This window comes from Mesoplodon mirus, assembly GCF_964341445.2.
Source record: "Mesoplodon mirus genome assembly, chromosome: 15".
Lineage (NCBI taxonomy): Eukaryota > Metazoa > Chordata > Mammalia > Artiodactyla > Ziphiidae > Mesoplodon > Mesoplodon mirus.
The window spans coordinates 67,911,758-67,929,868 of record NC_138991.1 but is presented as its reverse complement, the minus strand read 5'-3'; the positions used below and the strand labels follow the sequence as shown (position 1 = coordinate 67,929,868).

The 18,111-nt window shown below is 50.8% G+C and overlaps 1 protein-coding gene across 1 annotated transcript in view; it reads right to left on the bottom strand.

Annotated features, from left to right (window-relative positions):
* The window catches only part of SLC24A3 (solute carrier family 24 member 3), a gene marked incomplete at its 5' end in the record, with an annotated part of 470,984 nt that overhangs the window by 119,793 nt on the left and 333,080 nt on the right, over positions 1–18,111 (bottom strand). Inside the window, 3 exons of the mRNA XM_082644790.1 lie at positions 8,726–8,829; positions 9,179–9,263; positions 12,950–13,024. Coding sequence (XP_082500916.1) covers positions 8,726–8,829; positions 9,179–9,263; positions 12,950–13,024 — 264 coding nt within the window. The remainder of the gene's footprint in view (positions 1–8,725; positions 8,830–9,178; positions 9,264–12,949; positions 13,025–18,111) is intronic.

Genomic DNA, 18,111 nt, shown 5'->3' with positions numbered 1-18,111 from the left:
TGGCCTCTCAGAGCCTCAGTTTCCTCTTTTGTAAAAACAGTGTCCTCCTCAGAGAGTTCTTGTGAGGACCAAAGGGGTTGATACGTATAAAGCCGTGAGAATAGTGCCAGACCGACAACCAGGGATGCTTGTTAAAGAGAAACAATTCAACAAGCATCCGCCAGCCAGCCAGGCTTCTGTCCCCGCTCCACTCACCCTTCAGCCCCCGGTTCAGCTGCTCGTGGGGCGGGGGTCTGGCTGTAACCAGAGGCAGCACGGGGGGTGTGGCATCTGTCTGGGCATGATCATGACAAGAAAATGACATTTGTGCCCTAAAAATGGACCTTCCTCTTGGGGTGGTGCTCCGCTGGGACGGCTGTAAGGTTCTGGGCTCCTCGCATATTGAAAGCCCTCACCAGCACCGAGGGCAGCCTTTCCAAGGACCTAGACGGTGACCTGAAACTCTATCCCCTTCGCTCATTTTCGAGGAGCAACGTGAGACTTAATTACACGGAAGGAAGGTTCATCCCCGGCCACAGAGACTCCTGCGGTCCTCCTCACGTTCTGGAAGGATGCATCTCAGGTCTCGTTACTGCTACACTCTTTGCGGGACGAAAGGGAAATGACCTCTCCATTTTCTCCCCTGCGACTGAAGAGCGCCATTTCAGAGGACCCCTCTTGCAAACCCAAATGCATCCAACACAACGAACAAAACATTGCCACGATCACTTTAAAGCATTCGTAACAGCCCTAGTCTTTGCTGATTTGGAGGTGGAAATGAATTGGACAGAATGTCTCAGAAGGGTAGTTGAGTGTCATGGTACAGACACTGCTGGACCACAGAACGAGAGGGTGAAAACCCCCCTTAAAAATGGGCAAAGATTTGAACAGACACTTGCCAAACAAGATACATGCATGGCAAGTAAGCACATGAAAAGATGTTCAACATCATGACTCATCAGGGAAATGCAAGTTAAAACCACAACGAGGTGCCAAGCGTGCTCACTAGAATGGCTAAAATTAAAACAAAACAACTTGATAACACCAAGTGCTGATCATGATGCAGAGCGGCTGGAATACACATATTGTTGGTGGGAATACAAAAGGGCTTCAGCCACTCTGAAAAACTGTTGGTGGTTTCTTATAAACATACTCACCATACGACCCAGCAATCCCACTCCTGCGTTATGTACCCCAAAGAAATTAAAGCGTATGTCCACACAAAGACCTGTGACGGATCTGTACGTATCTGATCATTTATGTTACACCCGCCCAGGGAACACAGCCAGTGAGGCGGCACATGCTACTGCACAGGCTGTGTTCTGCAGTCACTTATCTGCTTTCTATGATAACCAGGGACCAAAAGCTATATATCTGAGGTGGAACCAATCGTATCCTTACTTCTGGGGAGAAGGAGGAAATGGGTGGGTGGTTCTCGAGTGATCTAAGCCAACTGGGTAACTCTAGTTCCCGTGCCACAGTGACTGGTTCAGGGATGGTCAGGTGGCCTGAGTCGGCCCAATCAGATTTTTGTTTCATGATGCCAGGTGAGGGATGAAGGGTGGGGAGATATTCTCCTCCTTCCTGGTCAGTGTGAAATATGAGGCCTGAAACTGCTACAGCCCCGCCTCCTTTTGCGCCATGAAGGAAAACACGTATGAGGAAGGGAACAGAGGAGGTTAGTGACAAGAGAATCACAGAAAATGATGCTGGGGTCTTGAGCAAACCATGCCTGATGTCCATTTTCTTCTGTATCTTTCAGACACTAATAAATTTCCATCATTTAAGAGGCCAAGTTAGAGATGGGGATTTTTTGTTACCTGAAACCAAAAACCTCTTACCTAATCTAGATGTGGTATCTTATCTCCAGAGATCATTTCAAGGAAGTAGAACCAACCAGGAACAAGTACTGTGAGCTAAAGTCAAAGCGAACACAGAGATCTGGGATGAGGATGGAGTGGCCATCGAGATGGAGCAGCACAGAGCTGTGGGTGACCTTAAAGGAAACCTGGGCCAGGAACAACAGCATATAACAGGGAAAGATCAGGTGTGGGGCTCTGTCAGGACCTGGCCTTGTGGGGGACCAGCCAGGGAAAAGACACCAGGGAACAGTGAGGGAGACGGCCTCAGGCAGACAGCCAGTCATAGGACGGGGGCATCAAGAGGGGACCATTTATGCTGCCTGGGCCAACTGCCCAAGGAGGGCTGCCTCTTGCCCAAGGTCAAGCTTGGTCTGAGAATTGAGCAGAGCTAAGCCTGCAGATGGGGTTCAAGCAGGTACAGCTGCTCTTCTGATTCAGTGGGTCTGGACTAGGGCAGGAGATCCTGCTTTCAACAAGGTCCTCCTGAGGCAGGCGGCCTGCAGATGACACTGGGAGAAATTCGCTTTTCCTGGAATGTGGGAGAATCCAGTGACTTTACCAGCTGGACCTGACCCTGGCCTTGGTCTACTCCTGCACCACAAATTCTCCTCTCCAGCTCCTCACCGGATCAAATATTAGAGCATCCTGCCTCCCAGGTGAGGCCTCCACCTGCACCTGCCCGCTTCCTTTCTCCACAGATCACTCGTTCTCTTCCTTGTGACTTTCCCCCCCCCGACTCTAGTAGCGGTGGCAGGCCTCTAGCTCCTATTTTTAGGCTTGGCAACTAGTGGGGTGAGGTCTTCAGCCTCGCCTGTCCTCAGTCTCTGGTCTCTTGGGGAAACTGGATGCTTCTCAGAACTGGAACTTGATAGGTGATGTGTTTGTTGTTGGGTTTTGTCTAGGGAACAATAAGCCAGGAACCAAGGTGTACAGGTAACTGGGGTGGTCTGTGGCCCTCTCAATGTGTTTCTTAGCCTGAATCCCTCATCTCTTTGGTGGAAGTGTAAGCCCAGCAGAGGACGATGCCATCTGATCACAAGAGGAGCTTCTACCTGAGCACTTGTTGGGCTGAGCGCTTCCATCACCCAGCTTGGGTCACCACCATCGTGCTGACATGTCTATTCTTCGCTTTGTCCCGAGCTCCTACACTCAACATTTCTAAGGAACACACATGAGCTAAGGGATAGTTATAAGAACCCAATAATAACATCTGGAGGTTTTTAAGTCATAAGTTTCCCATGTGGAAAGAGAATGGATTTTATAGTCAGCAGATGTGGGCTCAAATCCAGGCTGAACTACTTCACGGTAGCCCTCTGCCCACAGATACTCAATTCCCTGTCTGTAAATGAGGACAATACTATCTTAAAAGTCAGGGGGTGTATTTCTACAGATATTTATAAAGCATCTAGTGTGGTGCCTGCAGTTTGGTGAAACTCAGTAAATAGTAACATTATTATTATTTTTTTTTAAATTTTTTTTGCAGTATGCAGGCCTCTCACTGCTGTGGCCTCTCCCATTGCGGAGCACAGATTCCGGACGCGCAGGCTCAGCGGCCATGGCTCATGGGCCTAGCTGCTCTGCGGCATGTGGGATCCTCCCGGGGCACGAACCCGCGTCCCCTGCATCGGCAGGCGGACTCTCAACCACTGTGCCACCATGGAAGCCCCAATAGTAGCATTATTTTTTAACATATATAGCATCTATCTGGTTTTTCTTATTTTTTCCATTTCTCTGCTGAAATGACCCATCCTCACTGATTCTTCCCACCTTTCCCTATTTAAGATAGATGGTAGAGAGTTTAGATTCTTTTCTGCCAATTCTTGTATCTGGATCATCTGTGGTTTACTTCTGCTGCTGTTTTCCCTTGGTTATCAGTTTGTTCCTGCCTCTTCACAGGTCCTGTAATTTACTGTTGCATCCTGGAAATTATGTATGGAAGAGTGAGAACTGAAGAATAATACTGGTTCTTTTCCCTCTGGAAATTTCCAGCTCTTCTCTCCTCTGTTGACTAAAGGGAGGAGGTGATTATTCACACGTCAGCCTGGGTTCAAATGTCAGCTCACCTCGGCTCGGCCCAATCGCACCCAGCTTCCTAAGGAAGGGCCAGTCTCACAGTTCTTATCAGGGTTTGGTCTGGCATTCCAGATTCCCAATTCCCTTTGGGTGCCTCAATTTCAGGTCTCAGGAGAAGGTGGGAGATGGGGCAGATAGAATGATTTCTTTCTGTTCATGGGCCCTGCCTTCACTTCCGTTTTTTTTTTTCTCAACAGATCTGGGGTGGGTGGATCAAAGCATTATTGTCCTGGATCGTCTTTCAGACTCCAGGGCATCCCACCTCTCTCCACCCTTGCTGATGCTCAGCTGACCTGTCTCCACCCAGTGAAGTTCTGTGTCCTGATGCTTGCCTGCATCCAGACCCACCAGAGCTCACAGCTCACATACAATGGGCTCCTCTCTCTGGAAATTCGTTCATCAAGTCTTGTCTCCACTGTTCCTTGATATCCATATATAAGGATGATTTTTACATTATCCAGATTTCTCTTTGTGCTCCCATGGGAGCTCAGGTCTACTGCATCCCAAGTGGAAGCAAAAGTACCTAGAATGGCAGCTGTTATTTTGAACATGAAGGGCTTTCCCTATGTGCAAGCTATCCTGGCCCTGAGCTCTTGGGAGGCAGCCTGGCACTGAGGCTTGTCTTCTCCCAGGGAGCTGGAGATGAGACCCACTGGATGGCTTATGTCTGAAGGCTGAGTTTTGAGTTTGTAGCCATGCTTTATGGACCTCACTCATATCTCCCCACCTTTACCATTTCAGGTCCTTCCAACAGCCAGCCTCACATGTCTCTTTGCTTAGGGGTTTTCTCTGGACCCCAAAGTCCATCCTGCCTATGCCCAGAAAATTGGAACACTGGGGAATTCACATCCCTCAAAGGCACTCCTTAGGCAACCATGGGGGAGGCTGGTGGATAAACACCCCTGCTCCCTCCCCCTTGGGTGAGATAACTTGGAGGCTGTGTTCTACACTGTCTCCCAGTCCCCCCAGAAGCAGTCAAATCAGTTGCCCACACTGGGGACTTGCTGGGAACACACTTTCCTCGGCTGCTTTTTCTTCCTTATCTTACTCCCCAACTTCCTGGTTGGTCTGTCCTGGGATCACCTTTTAGCTAAACTACTTGAACTTGAGCTTGTGGCTTAGATTCTCTACTGGGGAAACCCAATCCAAGGCAGGTTTCCATTCAGAGGCACCACCTCTGGGTGCTGCCTGGGTTTGTGTAAAGGGGCCGGCACGGACAGGGTGTTAGATGAAGAAAGGCAAACCCAGCCAAAATTAGGTGGACCTCACCAAAGAACATCAGGCACGTTTCTAGGATCCAGGAGAGCTGACAAGGGGGCTCATGACAGCCTGTAATAACCGGAATATGAAAGTCCGGTATCTGGGATTCAGTTAAACTGTTTACTGTCTATCTGTGGTTATGCTTTTAAAGCTTAATACACTCTGAATGGTAAATTTAAATTCATAAGTACGTTGTTTTGCAAAACTGGCATAGTTCTTTCAATACAATCCCTGAGATACATTAGCAGGTTGCCTCCAGAGCTTGGGGTTCTGTCTTTGTTATTATTTTTTGCTCTTAAATAAAGAAACCTTGCAGGACCACAGCCCTGTAAACGTCTTGGCGGGATGCCAAGAATTTCTCTAGAAGCCACTTTCTAAGAAGCAATTTCCTTCTTGTCCCATAAAACTCCCTGAAGTACCTTAGGCGAACACCAAAGCGCTGGCTATGCTTGCAAACTGCAGACACAGCAGACATTTAATTCCATCGAATTCATCAAAACCCTAATTGAGACAGGAACTCAAACCTTATGGCTTTATTACTTTAATTTCAGATGTTGGGTAGCAGACTTGGTCCCAAGCAGCCCTTCACGCTGGGATACATTAGAGAGAGGCCCACGGGCACTCACTGGTAATTCTCCCAGCCAGTGAAAGTGTGGAGCCTGCTAAGTGAGACCCACGACCAGATCTATTAATCAGCTCAATTCCCCACATCCATCGTTGCTGTAACGAACGTTCCTCTGCACCAGGGCCACTGCCCGGGAAGCTTCTCAACAGGTAAGGCCGTGCCTGTGTCTCACAGATTTCTGTTTTCCTCCCACTGATCAGAAAACACAGAGGCAAGGACCAGTCCTCTGAGACCATTCTTCTACCAACTCCTCCTCCTCTTGATTCTCATTTAGAAAACCTTCTCCCTGACTTCCCTGTCCCTCCACACCAGGCATCCTGTGGCTGTTCCACTATTTCATTAAAAAGTTCTGTCGGGCTTCCCTGGTGGCGCACTGGTTGAGAGTCCGCCTGCCGATGCGGGGGACGCGGGTTCGTGCCCCAGTCCGAGAAGATCCCACATGCCGCGGAGCGGCTGGGCCCGTGAGCCATGGCCGCTGAGCCTGCGCGTCCGGAGCCTGTGCTCCGCAACGGGAGAGGCCACAACAGTGAGAGGCCCACGTACCGCAAAAAAAAAACAAAAAAAACCCAAAACTCTGTCAACGACTAGGTCAAATTATTGCAGTGACCTAGGGTGGGATCTAGTGGCAGGGACCCCAGGGAACCTTATTCTCCTGAGAGCTGATCATGGTGTCTAACTTTTATTGAGCATTTACCATGTGGGCCAGGTGTTGCTTGATGCTGAACATGTTATGTTTCATCCTTACAGTGACACTAGGAGGTAGATGCCCTTTTACCCATCCTATAGACAGAAAACTGAGGCTTAGAGAGGTAAAGTAACTTCTCCAAGGCTCCACAGTCAGCAAATGGCAGAGTCAGGACTCAAACCCAGGCCAGTCTGATCCCCAGGCTCATGATCTTCCCAAAACATCATTTTTCTCCCTCTGCGAAGACTTCCGGGATTCTACAAAGGTCTGAAAAAGAGAGCTGGGTGGCCTTGGAGCTCTCTGAGTGGACACAGGACAAGGAAAGTCAGAAGGGAGGGTCGGCCCCCAGAATCATCGCATGGGCTGCTCCTAACACCATCGTGGTGGTTGGTGTTTCTCTCCACAATCACGTGAGATGAGCTTGGCAAAGACCTTCCCGGGGTCGGGGGGTGAACTGACTGATACCAGCACTTGCTAAAGTTCAAGAAGCAATGTGTCTTTTCTGTTCTAACCAAGCCAGTGATTACCCTCAATGCTAATAACTTATGAAACACAAATGCATTCAACCCACCTCCTATGTAATTAGTTGCGTGGTATTTACTCGGCATTTTCTAGCCAGTCGTTTCATTTCTTTACGTTATTTCTCCCCCTTCGAGCCTGACTTTGCATCAGGTTTCAGGTACAAATGACTAATGAACTAGTGACAGCACTAATACTCAGACTGCTAATGGTGACGATGCTAATTAAGACAGTGCTGACAGCCACAGGCTCTGCAGAATGTGACTTCATCTCTGGGAGGCAATGAGAGGACGGCCAGCACAGGTGAGAACCAGAAAGTACAGATGGCCCCGAAGGCAAAGACGGACACTCATTTTTTGCGATACTAACCACGTTTATAGGAGATCTAAAAAAACGCCACATCGTGGGTCCACAAAATCTAAGACAAGAGATAACTGACTGAAAGGATGAAGAAAGAAAACTTTCAGTCTTGCAAGTTGGGTGGAACTCAATCACCACGTATGGACCCAGCTGCCCAGCAGCTTCCTCTCAGAAGTAAGCATCCAACTGTGGGCTCTGCAGCCGACCCCTGACGAAATCAAGGTGTCCCTCTGCCTTGTTGCCCAGAAGCATCGAACCCACCAGGCAACCCAGACAAATCAGTCGGCATAAAGAAGACAGACAGGAGTGAAAAGCAGGCGATGTGGAGGGCAGTGGTGCCAGGGTGCAGCCGGCATTACAGACTCTGGAGTCTGCCTGAGACTCGAGTCGAGCTGGGCGCCCATGGCCAGCTGACCACACGATGAGGGGTCTGGAAAAGGATGTGGGAGAAGGTGTGCAGGAGCTTCCTAATCCCTGCAAACCAACCAGCCGCTCTAGCAGGACCCTGCATCCTCCGTCCACAGCCAGGAGGCTGGGGGGGGTCACCCGGTGCCTTAATACTGCACATTGGGGACCCTCATGGGCTAGTAACTAGAAGTGAGTTTTCCTGGAAGATACCGAGTCCTGGCTGTTTGGGCAGGGAGCTCAGGACTGTGTTTCTGAATAATCTCCCTACGAAGAAACTAGGGCATCAGAGCTGCCCAGGGTGGCCGCAGACCCCCAGCTACCCACTGCAATGCTGTGGATGCCCGGCAGCCTCATTACTTTGGTGACTTCGGGTGTCTTCCCAAGACTTCCCAAGACAGACAGCAGATGGACACAGGCCCCACGACACCTCCTGGCAGTGGAATAGTCTCTGTAGATAAAAGGCAGGCACGCAAAGCCCCTCATGACCCCCAAAGTAAGCTAAAGTGGACACAGAAATCAAATGCTTGATCGTTGTTGAAAAAGAGAGAACTCGCCCCAAACTGTGACAAATACAAACTGTTTTTAGTAGAAAAAGAAAATCTGTTGTTTCCTCTCTCTCTCTCTCATTAACTCTATTTCCATTCCTAAGACTATTTTTACATCATTCTAGTTCAGTTCAGTAACATATCAAAATGAGCGTGACACGTTCAGATTCGCAGGCTGGTTACTTATTCACATGGATCCGCGCACTCCACGATCCATCGTCACGGAGACCAAATCATGGTGCCTGGGTTTCCAGTCCCGGCTGGGCCAACCTCCTGGGGTGTGAGACCCCACATCACCCCGCCCGAGGCCTCTGGCCCCGACGTGGGTGCGCTCCAGGGAGACAGGCCCCTGACTCACCTCCACGCCGCCCCTCCCCCTCCCCATGCCACGTTCTGCCGCCAGTCTTACCTGCCCGGCGAAGAGCCCGCAGACGCCGATGATGCACAGGATGTTGAACACCGCAGAGCCCACGATGGTCCCCACTCCCACGTCACCCTTGGTGATGAAGACGCCTGAAACACAGACCCACATTAGCTGGCTGCTGGAGCGGGCTGCACCCAAGATGGGTGCAGGGGAGCTTTTGTAAGCATTAGACTGTTTTTAGGATCTATAGGAAACAGCAGGGGGTTGGAGAGAGCTTGCTAATGTTTGTTGGGCTCTCTGTCCCACAGGACCATTGGTACTGGTTCTGGGACCCACCCATTGATGCAAAGCAAAAGCATCACTTTAATAAATTAATAACAGCAACCCCAGCGGGTGGGAGGCTGGAGTTCTGCCCCTTGGGGTCTCAGGGCTCTCGTTTCCAGAGGCCCTGTCCTTCAGGGGGGGCAGGGCTGAGACGCTGCCCAGGGGGGCACCTACCTATGACCGACGTGAACAGCTCTGGAGCTGAACTGCCTGCTGCCATGAACGTGGCCCCAGCCACATCCTCGCTGAGGTGCAGGCGCTGCAGAGGAGCAAAAGCACAGGTGAGTCGGGATTCTCCGGGACCGGAGGTGACTGTGACTCCCTAGGTCCCAAGCTCGGTCCATCCTCAGCCTCCCCTTCTTCCCCAGCTCGGCCTCTCCGGCCCATCCCCCCCGCTGGGCCACACCTCCTCTCTGGGGCAATATCAGGGAGGGGGCTACATGTTCCCTCCAATTAAAGGCTCTGACAAGATCCAGGGATCCCAAGCCAAATGCCCCCGGGGCTGCACAGATAATGGGGGGATGGGCACGGGCCATGTGAGGTAAGTGGGAACGCGAGCCTCTCACTGCTGTGGCCTCTCCCGCCGCGGAGCACAGGCTCTGGACGCGCAGGCTCAGAGGCCATGGCTCACAGGCCCAGCCGCTCCGCGGCAGGTGGGATCTTCCCGGACCAGGGCACGAACCCGTGTCCCCTGCATCGGCAGGTGGACTCTCAACCACTGCGCCACCAGGGAAGCCCCACCTCCTTTTTAAAAGCTCAGTGCCCTCTGTGTGGCCAAGTATCCCTATTTAAAGAGACCCCCAAATACACATTTTTACGTAAAACATTCTGATTTTTTTCATTACTATGCTGATGATCTCGGTCTACATCAGGCTCCTGGTAAGCAGTTTTAGAGCCTTGAGTCTAGGAGGCTATGGAGGCTTTCGGGAGTGGGGAGGGTCACCCTCCTGAAACCCACCCCCATTCTCAATGCAGTCTTGAATCCCGGGGTAGGGGGAGTAAGGGGGGTGATGAGGATGAGTAGGAAGAGATGATGAGCCCCGCCAAGATAAGCTACACAATGAACTGTCCAGGTTACCCCGTCTGTTGATCCGAAAGGTGATCTGCAAGAAGACACGTGACACTGAGGCTGGGGGGTGTGGGGAGCTTTTCTGCATCCAGTGCTGATGCAGAAAGGAAGCTGCTGGCTGTCAGGAAATAGCCAGTTCCCTCCGGGCATCCCAGCTAAGAGTCCCTGGTCCCTCTTCCCAGCGGCACCGCAGCTGCACTTCCTTGCTCAGCCATGGGGGGGCAGCACGGCCTCGGCGAAGGCCACCAGCTCGAATGACCATCAAGAGGCTGCCGCCAGAGCCCTACTAAGCATTTTGACCTGGAAACCTGGGTTCCCTCCATCTTGGCTGAAAAGCTAAACATTGCAAGTGGTTCTGAGGAGACCCTAAGATGGAGGTGATGATACCTCAAGGTGAAAGGTGTGGCTGTGAGCGGTGCCGGGCATCCCGTCTCACCGGACAGGTACCCTAACAGCGCTCACGCTCCGTGGCTGGTTTGTCCTCTCCCTGCTGTGTCCGCTCCAGCTCGGGCATCAGCCGTGGACTCCACAGCCCGGCTGATCTCCTGCTCCTCTCGCTCCTTCGTTCACTCACTTTGTTTCTTCCTCCTTCACCTCCCCTCCCCTTTCACCCCTCACTCACTTTGGCCCTGGCCACCTGGCACTGGGTGCTTAGAGTCACCAGCTGGGGGGTCTTCCTGCCTCAGGACCCTTTCCATCTATCGGAACAGTCCTCAGAAGCTTTCCCAGCTCCCCCCTGATGCCCCAGCCTGGCGTCCCCAGGGCTCCCCACACGCAAGCACGCTGAGTCCCGCCCCGGGTTCTCCAGACTTGGTTCTCCTGCTCAGACTCTTCTCGGCTTAAATATCCGTCCTTGTAAGACGTTGCCACTGAGACCGCTGCTCCCATCCTGCCCCTGCACAAGCCCTTCCCCGATCCCAAGGCCCAGTCACTCTCTCACCTCCTTTTCCCTCTGCGTCTCCAGCTCCAGCGCTTCACCTGCCCCTGAGTCTCACTCTGGAGCTGCCCCGCGTCTCACGGCCCCGCGACGGCAAGGCCCACGCTGTGTTTCACCCTGATTCCTCCCCAAGGGCTGTGCTCACAGGTGCTATGGGTCTCCTCAATGGAGGAGAACCCGTTCTGACAATTGTATGTACATTTCCAGCACGAGGTCTTAACCTTGTTATTAAAAAAACGTGTGGGACAGAGAGTAGTTTGCTTCACATGAGGAGTAAACTGCCAAATGGTGGATTTCAGAGATCACAGCTGAGCCCGATTATAGGTGCTTCCATGCTTTCTCCTCTTTTCCATCAGGTGACCCTGTTCTCACGTTCAACCACTTTGGACAAAAGGCTTCCATGCTGGCCGGCGTCCATCTCAGAGACCAGATCACTGATTTTCCTTTCCCACTTCCCACCTCCACTCCCGGGGCCTCTCCACGGTTGCTGTGGCATGATTCTCTTTTATTGCTTTAAGTACACAAAACTAACAGACTTCAGAATGTGGAAGAAACTGCTTCAGTCAGCAGTTCTCGAAGTGTGTCTTCCAGACCAAGTCTCCATATCAACTGGAAACTTAACAGAAATGCTACCTCTGTTCCCCACTGTCCCCCAAGACCCAGTGAATCAGACACTGGGGGGAAGGGAGGGAAGAAAGGGAGGGTCAGCCCAGGCTGAAGGCTACGTGAAGGAGCAGGCGTTCTGGATGGACAGGAAGTGCATCTGGGGAAGAGACCCCTTCTGCAAATGGGATTCTGAATTAAAAATAAAATAAAACAGAAAGCTTCCAGATAAAGCAAACTACATTTCAAACCAGAAAAAGAGATGAAAGAAGCAAGAGAATGAAAGAGTTCTAGATATGCTAAGTGTTTTCACATGAAAGGGGTGTAACCTGGTGTTCAGCCTGGCATTCACCGGGCTGATTTCCTGGTCTCTGTGGCCAGTTCTTTCATCGTCTTGCCTTTCAGGCCTCTGCCTGGAGCGTCTCTGCACATACACGGAGAGGAAGGGCAGTGGAGGTATGGCTGAAGACTTCTCACTCTGTGAGGACCCCACGAATCGAATCACGAGGGAGGGTTACGGCAGCGGCAGAAGGAAAGGGCAGTGAGGAGGATGGAGGAAGTGAGGGGAGAAAGGAGGAGCCAGGCTTAAAGAGAAAGAAGGCAGGGGCTTCCCTGGTGGCGCAGTGGTTGAGAGTCCGCCTGCCGAGGCAGGGGACACGGGTTCGTGCCCCGGTCCAGGAGGATCCCACATGCCGCGGAGCGGCTGGGCCCGTGAGCCATGGCCGCTGAGCCTGCGCGTCTGGAGCCTGTGCTCCGCCACGGGAGAGGCCACAACAGTGAGAGGCCCGCGTACCGCAAAAAAAAAAAAAAAAAAAGCAATGGATAACCTTAACAAAACACAGTCATAGAATTAGTGGACTTAAAAATTAAGTCAGGGGCTTCCCTGGTGGCGCAGTGGTTGAGAGTCCACCTGCCGATGCAGGGGACACGGGTTCGTGCCCTGGTCCGGGAAGGTCCCACATGCCACAGAGCGGCTGGGCCCGTGAGCCATGGCCGCTGAGCCTGCGCGTCCGGAGCCTGTGCTCCGCAACGGGAGAGGCCACAGCAGTGAGAGGCCCGTGTACCAGCAAAAAAAAAAAAAAAAAAAAGAAAGCAGGAGCAGAGCCCAGGGCACCTTGAGTGACGCCCAGTGGGGCAGGACCACTGGCCGTGAGGGTTAAAGCCCAGCAACGGATCTGCACACTGAAATTCTAAGCAGATTGGAGATGTTTTTGCACTAATACTGCCCGTGGCTCTGAAGCATGCTGGTGCCTGGCCTTCCCACCCCACCTGCATGGAGGGCTCCCCAGGACCTCAGTGGGGGAGGCTGGAGCAATACCAGGGCTCAGACACATACCTCACAGATCTTTTCCAAGGAGGGGACAAAGAAGTCATCACACACAATCGCCAGCGCATAGAACATGTACATGGCCTGGAAGAGAGGAGAGAAGGGGTTAAACTCAGAGTCATTACACCATGTACAAAGTCGGTGCAATGCCTGCCACCTCCCACCCTCCCACCTTGTCCACCTCCTAGGTCTCCAAACACACCACGGATGCCTGCCCCAGGGCCTTTACACGTGCTGTTCCCTCTGCCCAGAACACGTTCCCCCAGATCAACTTGGCTCCGTCCTCCATGTCCTTCAGGTCCCTGGGTTAATGTCAGTCAAAGCAAGGGGCCTTGGACTCCTCTCCCTCCCCTTTCTCTTCACCCCCTTTTTTCTGCTTTGTTTTTCTTGACCTATTTTATGTTCGATTAATTTGTTTGTTGTCTCTTTCCCCCTCTAAAAGTCCATGAGGGTATGAACTTTATCTCATTGATCCCCAGCACTCAGCACAGGGCCTGGTGCATAGTAGGTGCTCAATAAATTTATGTGCAATGAAGGAACAAATAGATGAATACTTCCTACTGAGTTTGTTCACACTCCTGTTCCCTGCAGGACAGCCCCTGCAATCTTGCTTCCACATCCTTGGTCAACCATAACCAAGGCATTCCTTGGAATTCTACCTTTGGGCCACAAATCACTTCTCTACCTTAACCAACTCTATGTCTCCTCTCTAATTAATGAGATCTTATTCACAGTCCATTGTTGGTTGACCACTCAGCATCCATCCTCCACTCCTTCCTAATAGGACCCCAGTTTTGCTCCCATGTGGAAGGTGGCTCCACCCTTTCCTCCAGGAGTAGATCACCCCGATGGGCCAATCAGGGTGCAGTATTCCTCAGGGATGACTATTGGTTCAGGGGTGGGCACATGACCTTGGCTGGCCCAATCAGATGGCAGGAAAGGCTTTACAGTCCTTGCCACAGAGAGTGGGTCCTCACCCTCCAGCTGTGGACCAGGAAGCTGGGAGTCCTGACTGCCATTGGCCAACAAATTGAGAGAACTCTGACTTGAGATGAAGTTGACCCTGAGTCAATGTAATGACGTCACTGAGCCATTGATCACATGATCCCTGAGCCACCCCCTGCCTCTGGACTTCATAGCATAACATACCGGCAAACAGGCCCATTTGATTTGGAGTTTCCCTGTTATTTGCAGCCCCAAACTTCTAATGGGCGTGGCTGCTCATCCTTCAAGTTCCAGCATCCTCAGGAGTCATTTCTCTCTCGTATTTTGACCTCCCAGCATCTTTTCCTTTGGCTAATTGCTCTGCAGGAAGGGCCTCTATCACATACCCCACCCACCTCACCACAGGGCATGGGCACAGGGCCCAGGCTGGGCACCGGAACACGCCATTCTCCATCAGGCAGTGGTGGGTGGGCAAGAGGTCTTCAAGGGGCCGGGCAGGGGTCAACGGAGAAGCTGGGAAAGGGGGCCTCTCCCCTTGGAGATAAAAGCACCACCTGAGTCTGCAGCTGCCCTAGAGAGCCTGCCTGAGAGTGAGCTCACCCAGCAAGGAGCCGAACCAAGCGGTAGGACAGGTGGATACACACGTGTGTACACACACACACACACGTGCCCAGTGACACCATGTGAACTCTGGGCCCAGCTCAGCCTGAAACCAACGTGCACTCTCCAATTTCATGAGCTGATAATGTGCCTTTGATACTTAAGCTGATTTGCATTTCTGTCACTTGCAGCTGTCCTTCTAGAAGCCTTCTGGAGCAACTCAAGCATGAGACGATCTCTCTGGCCTTTGACTCTTGGCTGTTGCATTCATTTAGACACTCCTCCCCTTTTATGAACTGATTCTCTTTTTCACATCTATGTGTTTGGTCTTTTAAACCAGATTGTAAGATTCTAAAGTGCATCTTAACACTTGATTCTGTGGAAGTATCAGACAAGGGCACAGGAACATATGCAACAGGGATATTCATTCCAAAATACTGATTATAATAAATTACCAAAGCCTAACAAAATATACCATAGGGGATGCATTATGTAAGTAATGATTCATCATTCAAGGAAATACTGTTAACAGGGATTATGTAAATTCATATTTAGTGACAAGGAAAGGCATTTACGATCCCTTGTTAAATAAAAAATGCTATAAAACATTGTGTACAACCTCTTTTTTGTTAAATTATTTATGTATATGAGTGCATACATATACACACACTTAAGAGTTTGTAAGACCATAAATCAAAATAGTTTTTCCCTTGGTTGGTGTAACTCTATCTGCACTTTATAATTCCTATCCATATTTTCTGATTTGTCCACCTTGAATTTGTGTTTCTTATGTGATTTTTGTAGGTGGTGGGAGGTTTGAGAGGTCAGGACTCTTTCTTACACTCTTCTAATCTCTGGTGAGCCTGGGAAGCCAGCCATGCCGAGAAGCCTTAAAAATAACTTTCTACTGATTGGTCTATTCATAAGCTGTACAAAGTTTTTTGCCTGTGGGGTGTTTTTTCGGGGTGGGGGGAGTGGAAATGTCAATTAAAAAAAATTAGTGCTGTATTTTATAGCTTTGTGGGTGAGTCAGAATATACATTCCCAAGTTGCAATGGACTCAAACCCTCTTTTGCCGTATGATTTGGCTGATCCCATATTATGCAGGCTTTATCATTATCTTTGCAGGGATAGCCAAATGCAGTAATTGGAACAGAGTTACACATCTGTGGATTAACCAAGAACTAAATAAGCTGTGCGTAGCTGACATACTCAACAGGCTAAAACCCCCAATGCCGCTTACAAGTCCGTAAACTCTCTCTCCAAGACCATGTTCCAATACTATGTATTGATCCTGTTTCGAGGCAAGAAGCTCCATCGAACGCATGGCAATGTCAACACTTGGATTAGGACCAGAAATGAATAGATCTGCCAGGCTCTCTGTGCTTTCAAGGGTGATGGCTGTTGAAAGCCAAGTTGGTGCTGTGCGCAAGGCAGCGTGAGGTGGGGACGCCAACCCTCAGATACCCTGTGACAAAGCTCCTCTGACACCCAGGGGCCTGCCAGGCCATGGGGCTCCTTTCCAGCTGCACAGCACCTCCTGGCATCTGAGGGCGGCATGCCACTCTGCTTACAAGGAACTCTCTTCTAACCATGTTACCCACTGGAAATCGGGATCCCACCGGAAGAACAAACAAAACAGAACAAGATATTGATGGGGGTGCTGCGTGTGTGACGGGGGCAGAGGGATGTGGGAACTCTGTATCCTCTGTTCAGTTATGCTGTGAACCTAAAACTGCTCTAAAAACGGTCTACTACTCATAAAAACACAAAACCAAAACAGCATCGAGGAACAAAACAAATGTACAAAGTCAAACTTGAAGAGGCAGAGAGCCTACTGGAAGTGTGGTATCGATGGTCCTGTCAATACCACTGGTCCACGTATCTTAGAGAATGAGGCATCTGGGGATTAATTTGACCAGTCCTACATTTCCAAAGGATATAACAATAGCATCATTGACAAGGATAATAGTACCATCACTATTAATAACATTCGCCACTCTTCGTGGGGCCAGAAACTTAGGCCTGCTCCGGCCCTTCCCAAGGACTCTCTCACTCAGTTCCTCTAACTCCCATGGGAGGCAGGGCGTTATGGACCCGTCTCCCAGGCACCTCAGAGAGCATCGTAACTCATCCAAGCACCCTCTCCAAGCCTTCCCGTGGGGCCCGGCTGCCGCCCGCTGCAGAGGTCGTTTCTGATCTGCTACCCCATCTCCACTTTCTGTTTTCAGCTCGCCTACTAATAAGCTGTCTTCTCCAACCACACAGAGGGAGGGATGGTTTCTGAATCCTAGCCATCCACTTTTGGGGGCTGCCCTTTCGGAGCCACTGATGTCCTTATTTATGTATTTATTTTTAACATCTTGATTGGAGTATAATTGCTTTACAATGGTGTGTTAGTTTCTGCTTTATAACAAAGTGAATCAGCTATACATATACATATGTTCCCATATCCCCTCCCTCTTGCGTCTCCCTCCCACCCTCCCTATCCCACCCCTCCAGGTGGTCACAAAGCACCGAGCTGATCTCCCTGTGCTATGCAGCTGCTTCCCACTAGCTATCTATTTTACATTTGGTAGTGTATATAGGTCCATGCCACTCTCTCACTTCATCCCAGCTTACCCTTCCCCCTCCCCGTGTCCTCAAGTCCATTGTCTACGTCCATAAATATACCATTTACATACAAGTATAAATGTGATCAGCATGAACATGGGTAAACCCTCGCTACCTCTGTATTTTGAGTGAATCCCGATTTTCCTTTATAAATGAATGGACCACAACCAGTGTTGCAAGAAAAATCTTTAAACATATATCCTTTTGCATATCTAGGATAAACTTCCAGATGGGGAGTTGTTAGATGATGTTCTTTAATGTTATTATGTTTACAAGGTGCGCTACAAAACACAAGACAGATTGGAAGTCTCAAAAATGGCTGAGCTGGCCCAATACCCGGGACCGCCCACATGGAAACTGGTCCACGTGGAAACTGCAGCCCAGCTACAGCAACCAGGACAGGCCAATGCGGGCCATGTTCTAAAGATGAGTGACGGTGTCTGGAGAGGACAGGGGCACCTGTGTGAGCTTCAGCTCAAGTCTCAGACCACAGGGGCTTCTCTTCTCCAGGAACCTAACAGGGCATCTGTACTTTGACATCGACCCTGTGCTGCCACGACCCCGGGCCCTGTTTCAGGTTCATGTATCTGCCTCCCTTCTCTTGAATGGCAGCATCTGCATCCTTCACACGTTCCTCTCTACCCCGTCCCAAGCTTGCACAGAATGAGGGCCCCACTCACCTGGAGTGAATGGGTTCCAAGGCGGGGGGTGCTCACAGAGTAGCTGGTGTCACCTTCAGAAGCTGTCAAGGGAAGTGGCCGAATAGCATGACTGGCCCAGCAGCTGCTGCCAGTCATCCGCACTCTCCCAGCTGAGACTGTCAGAGGTCAGCTGGCGAGCAGCTCGGCCTCAGACACGGGCGAGCCCCGCTGAGCCTGGCCAAGCTCAACCCAGTTCTGCTGAACCCCAGACACCCATGGGCTAAATAAATGTTTATTGTTGTATGTCACTGAGGTTTGGAGGCCATTTGTTACACAGCATTATTGTGGCAACAGGTAACAGCTACAGCCAAG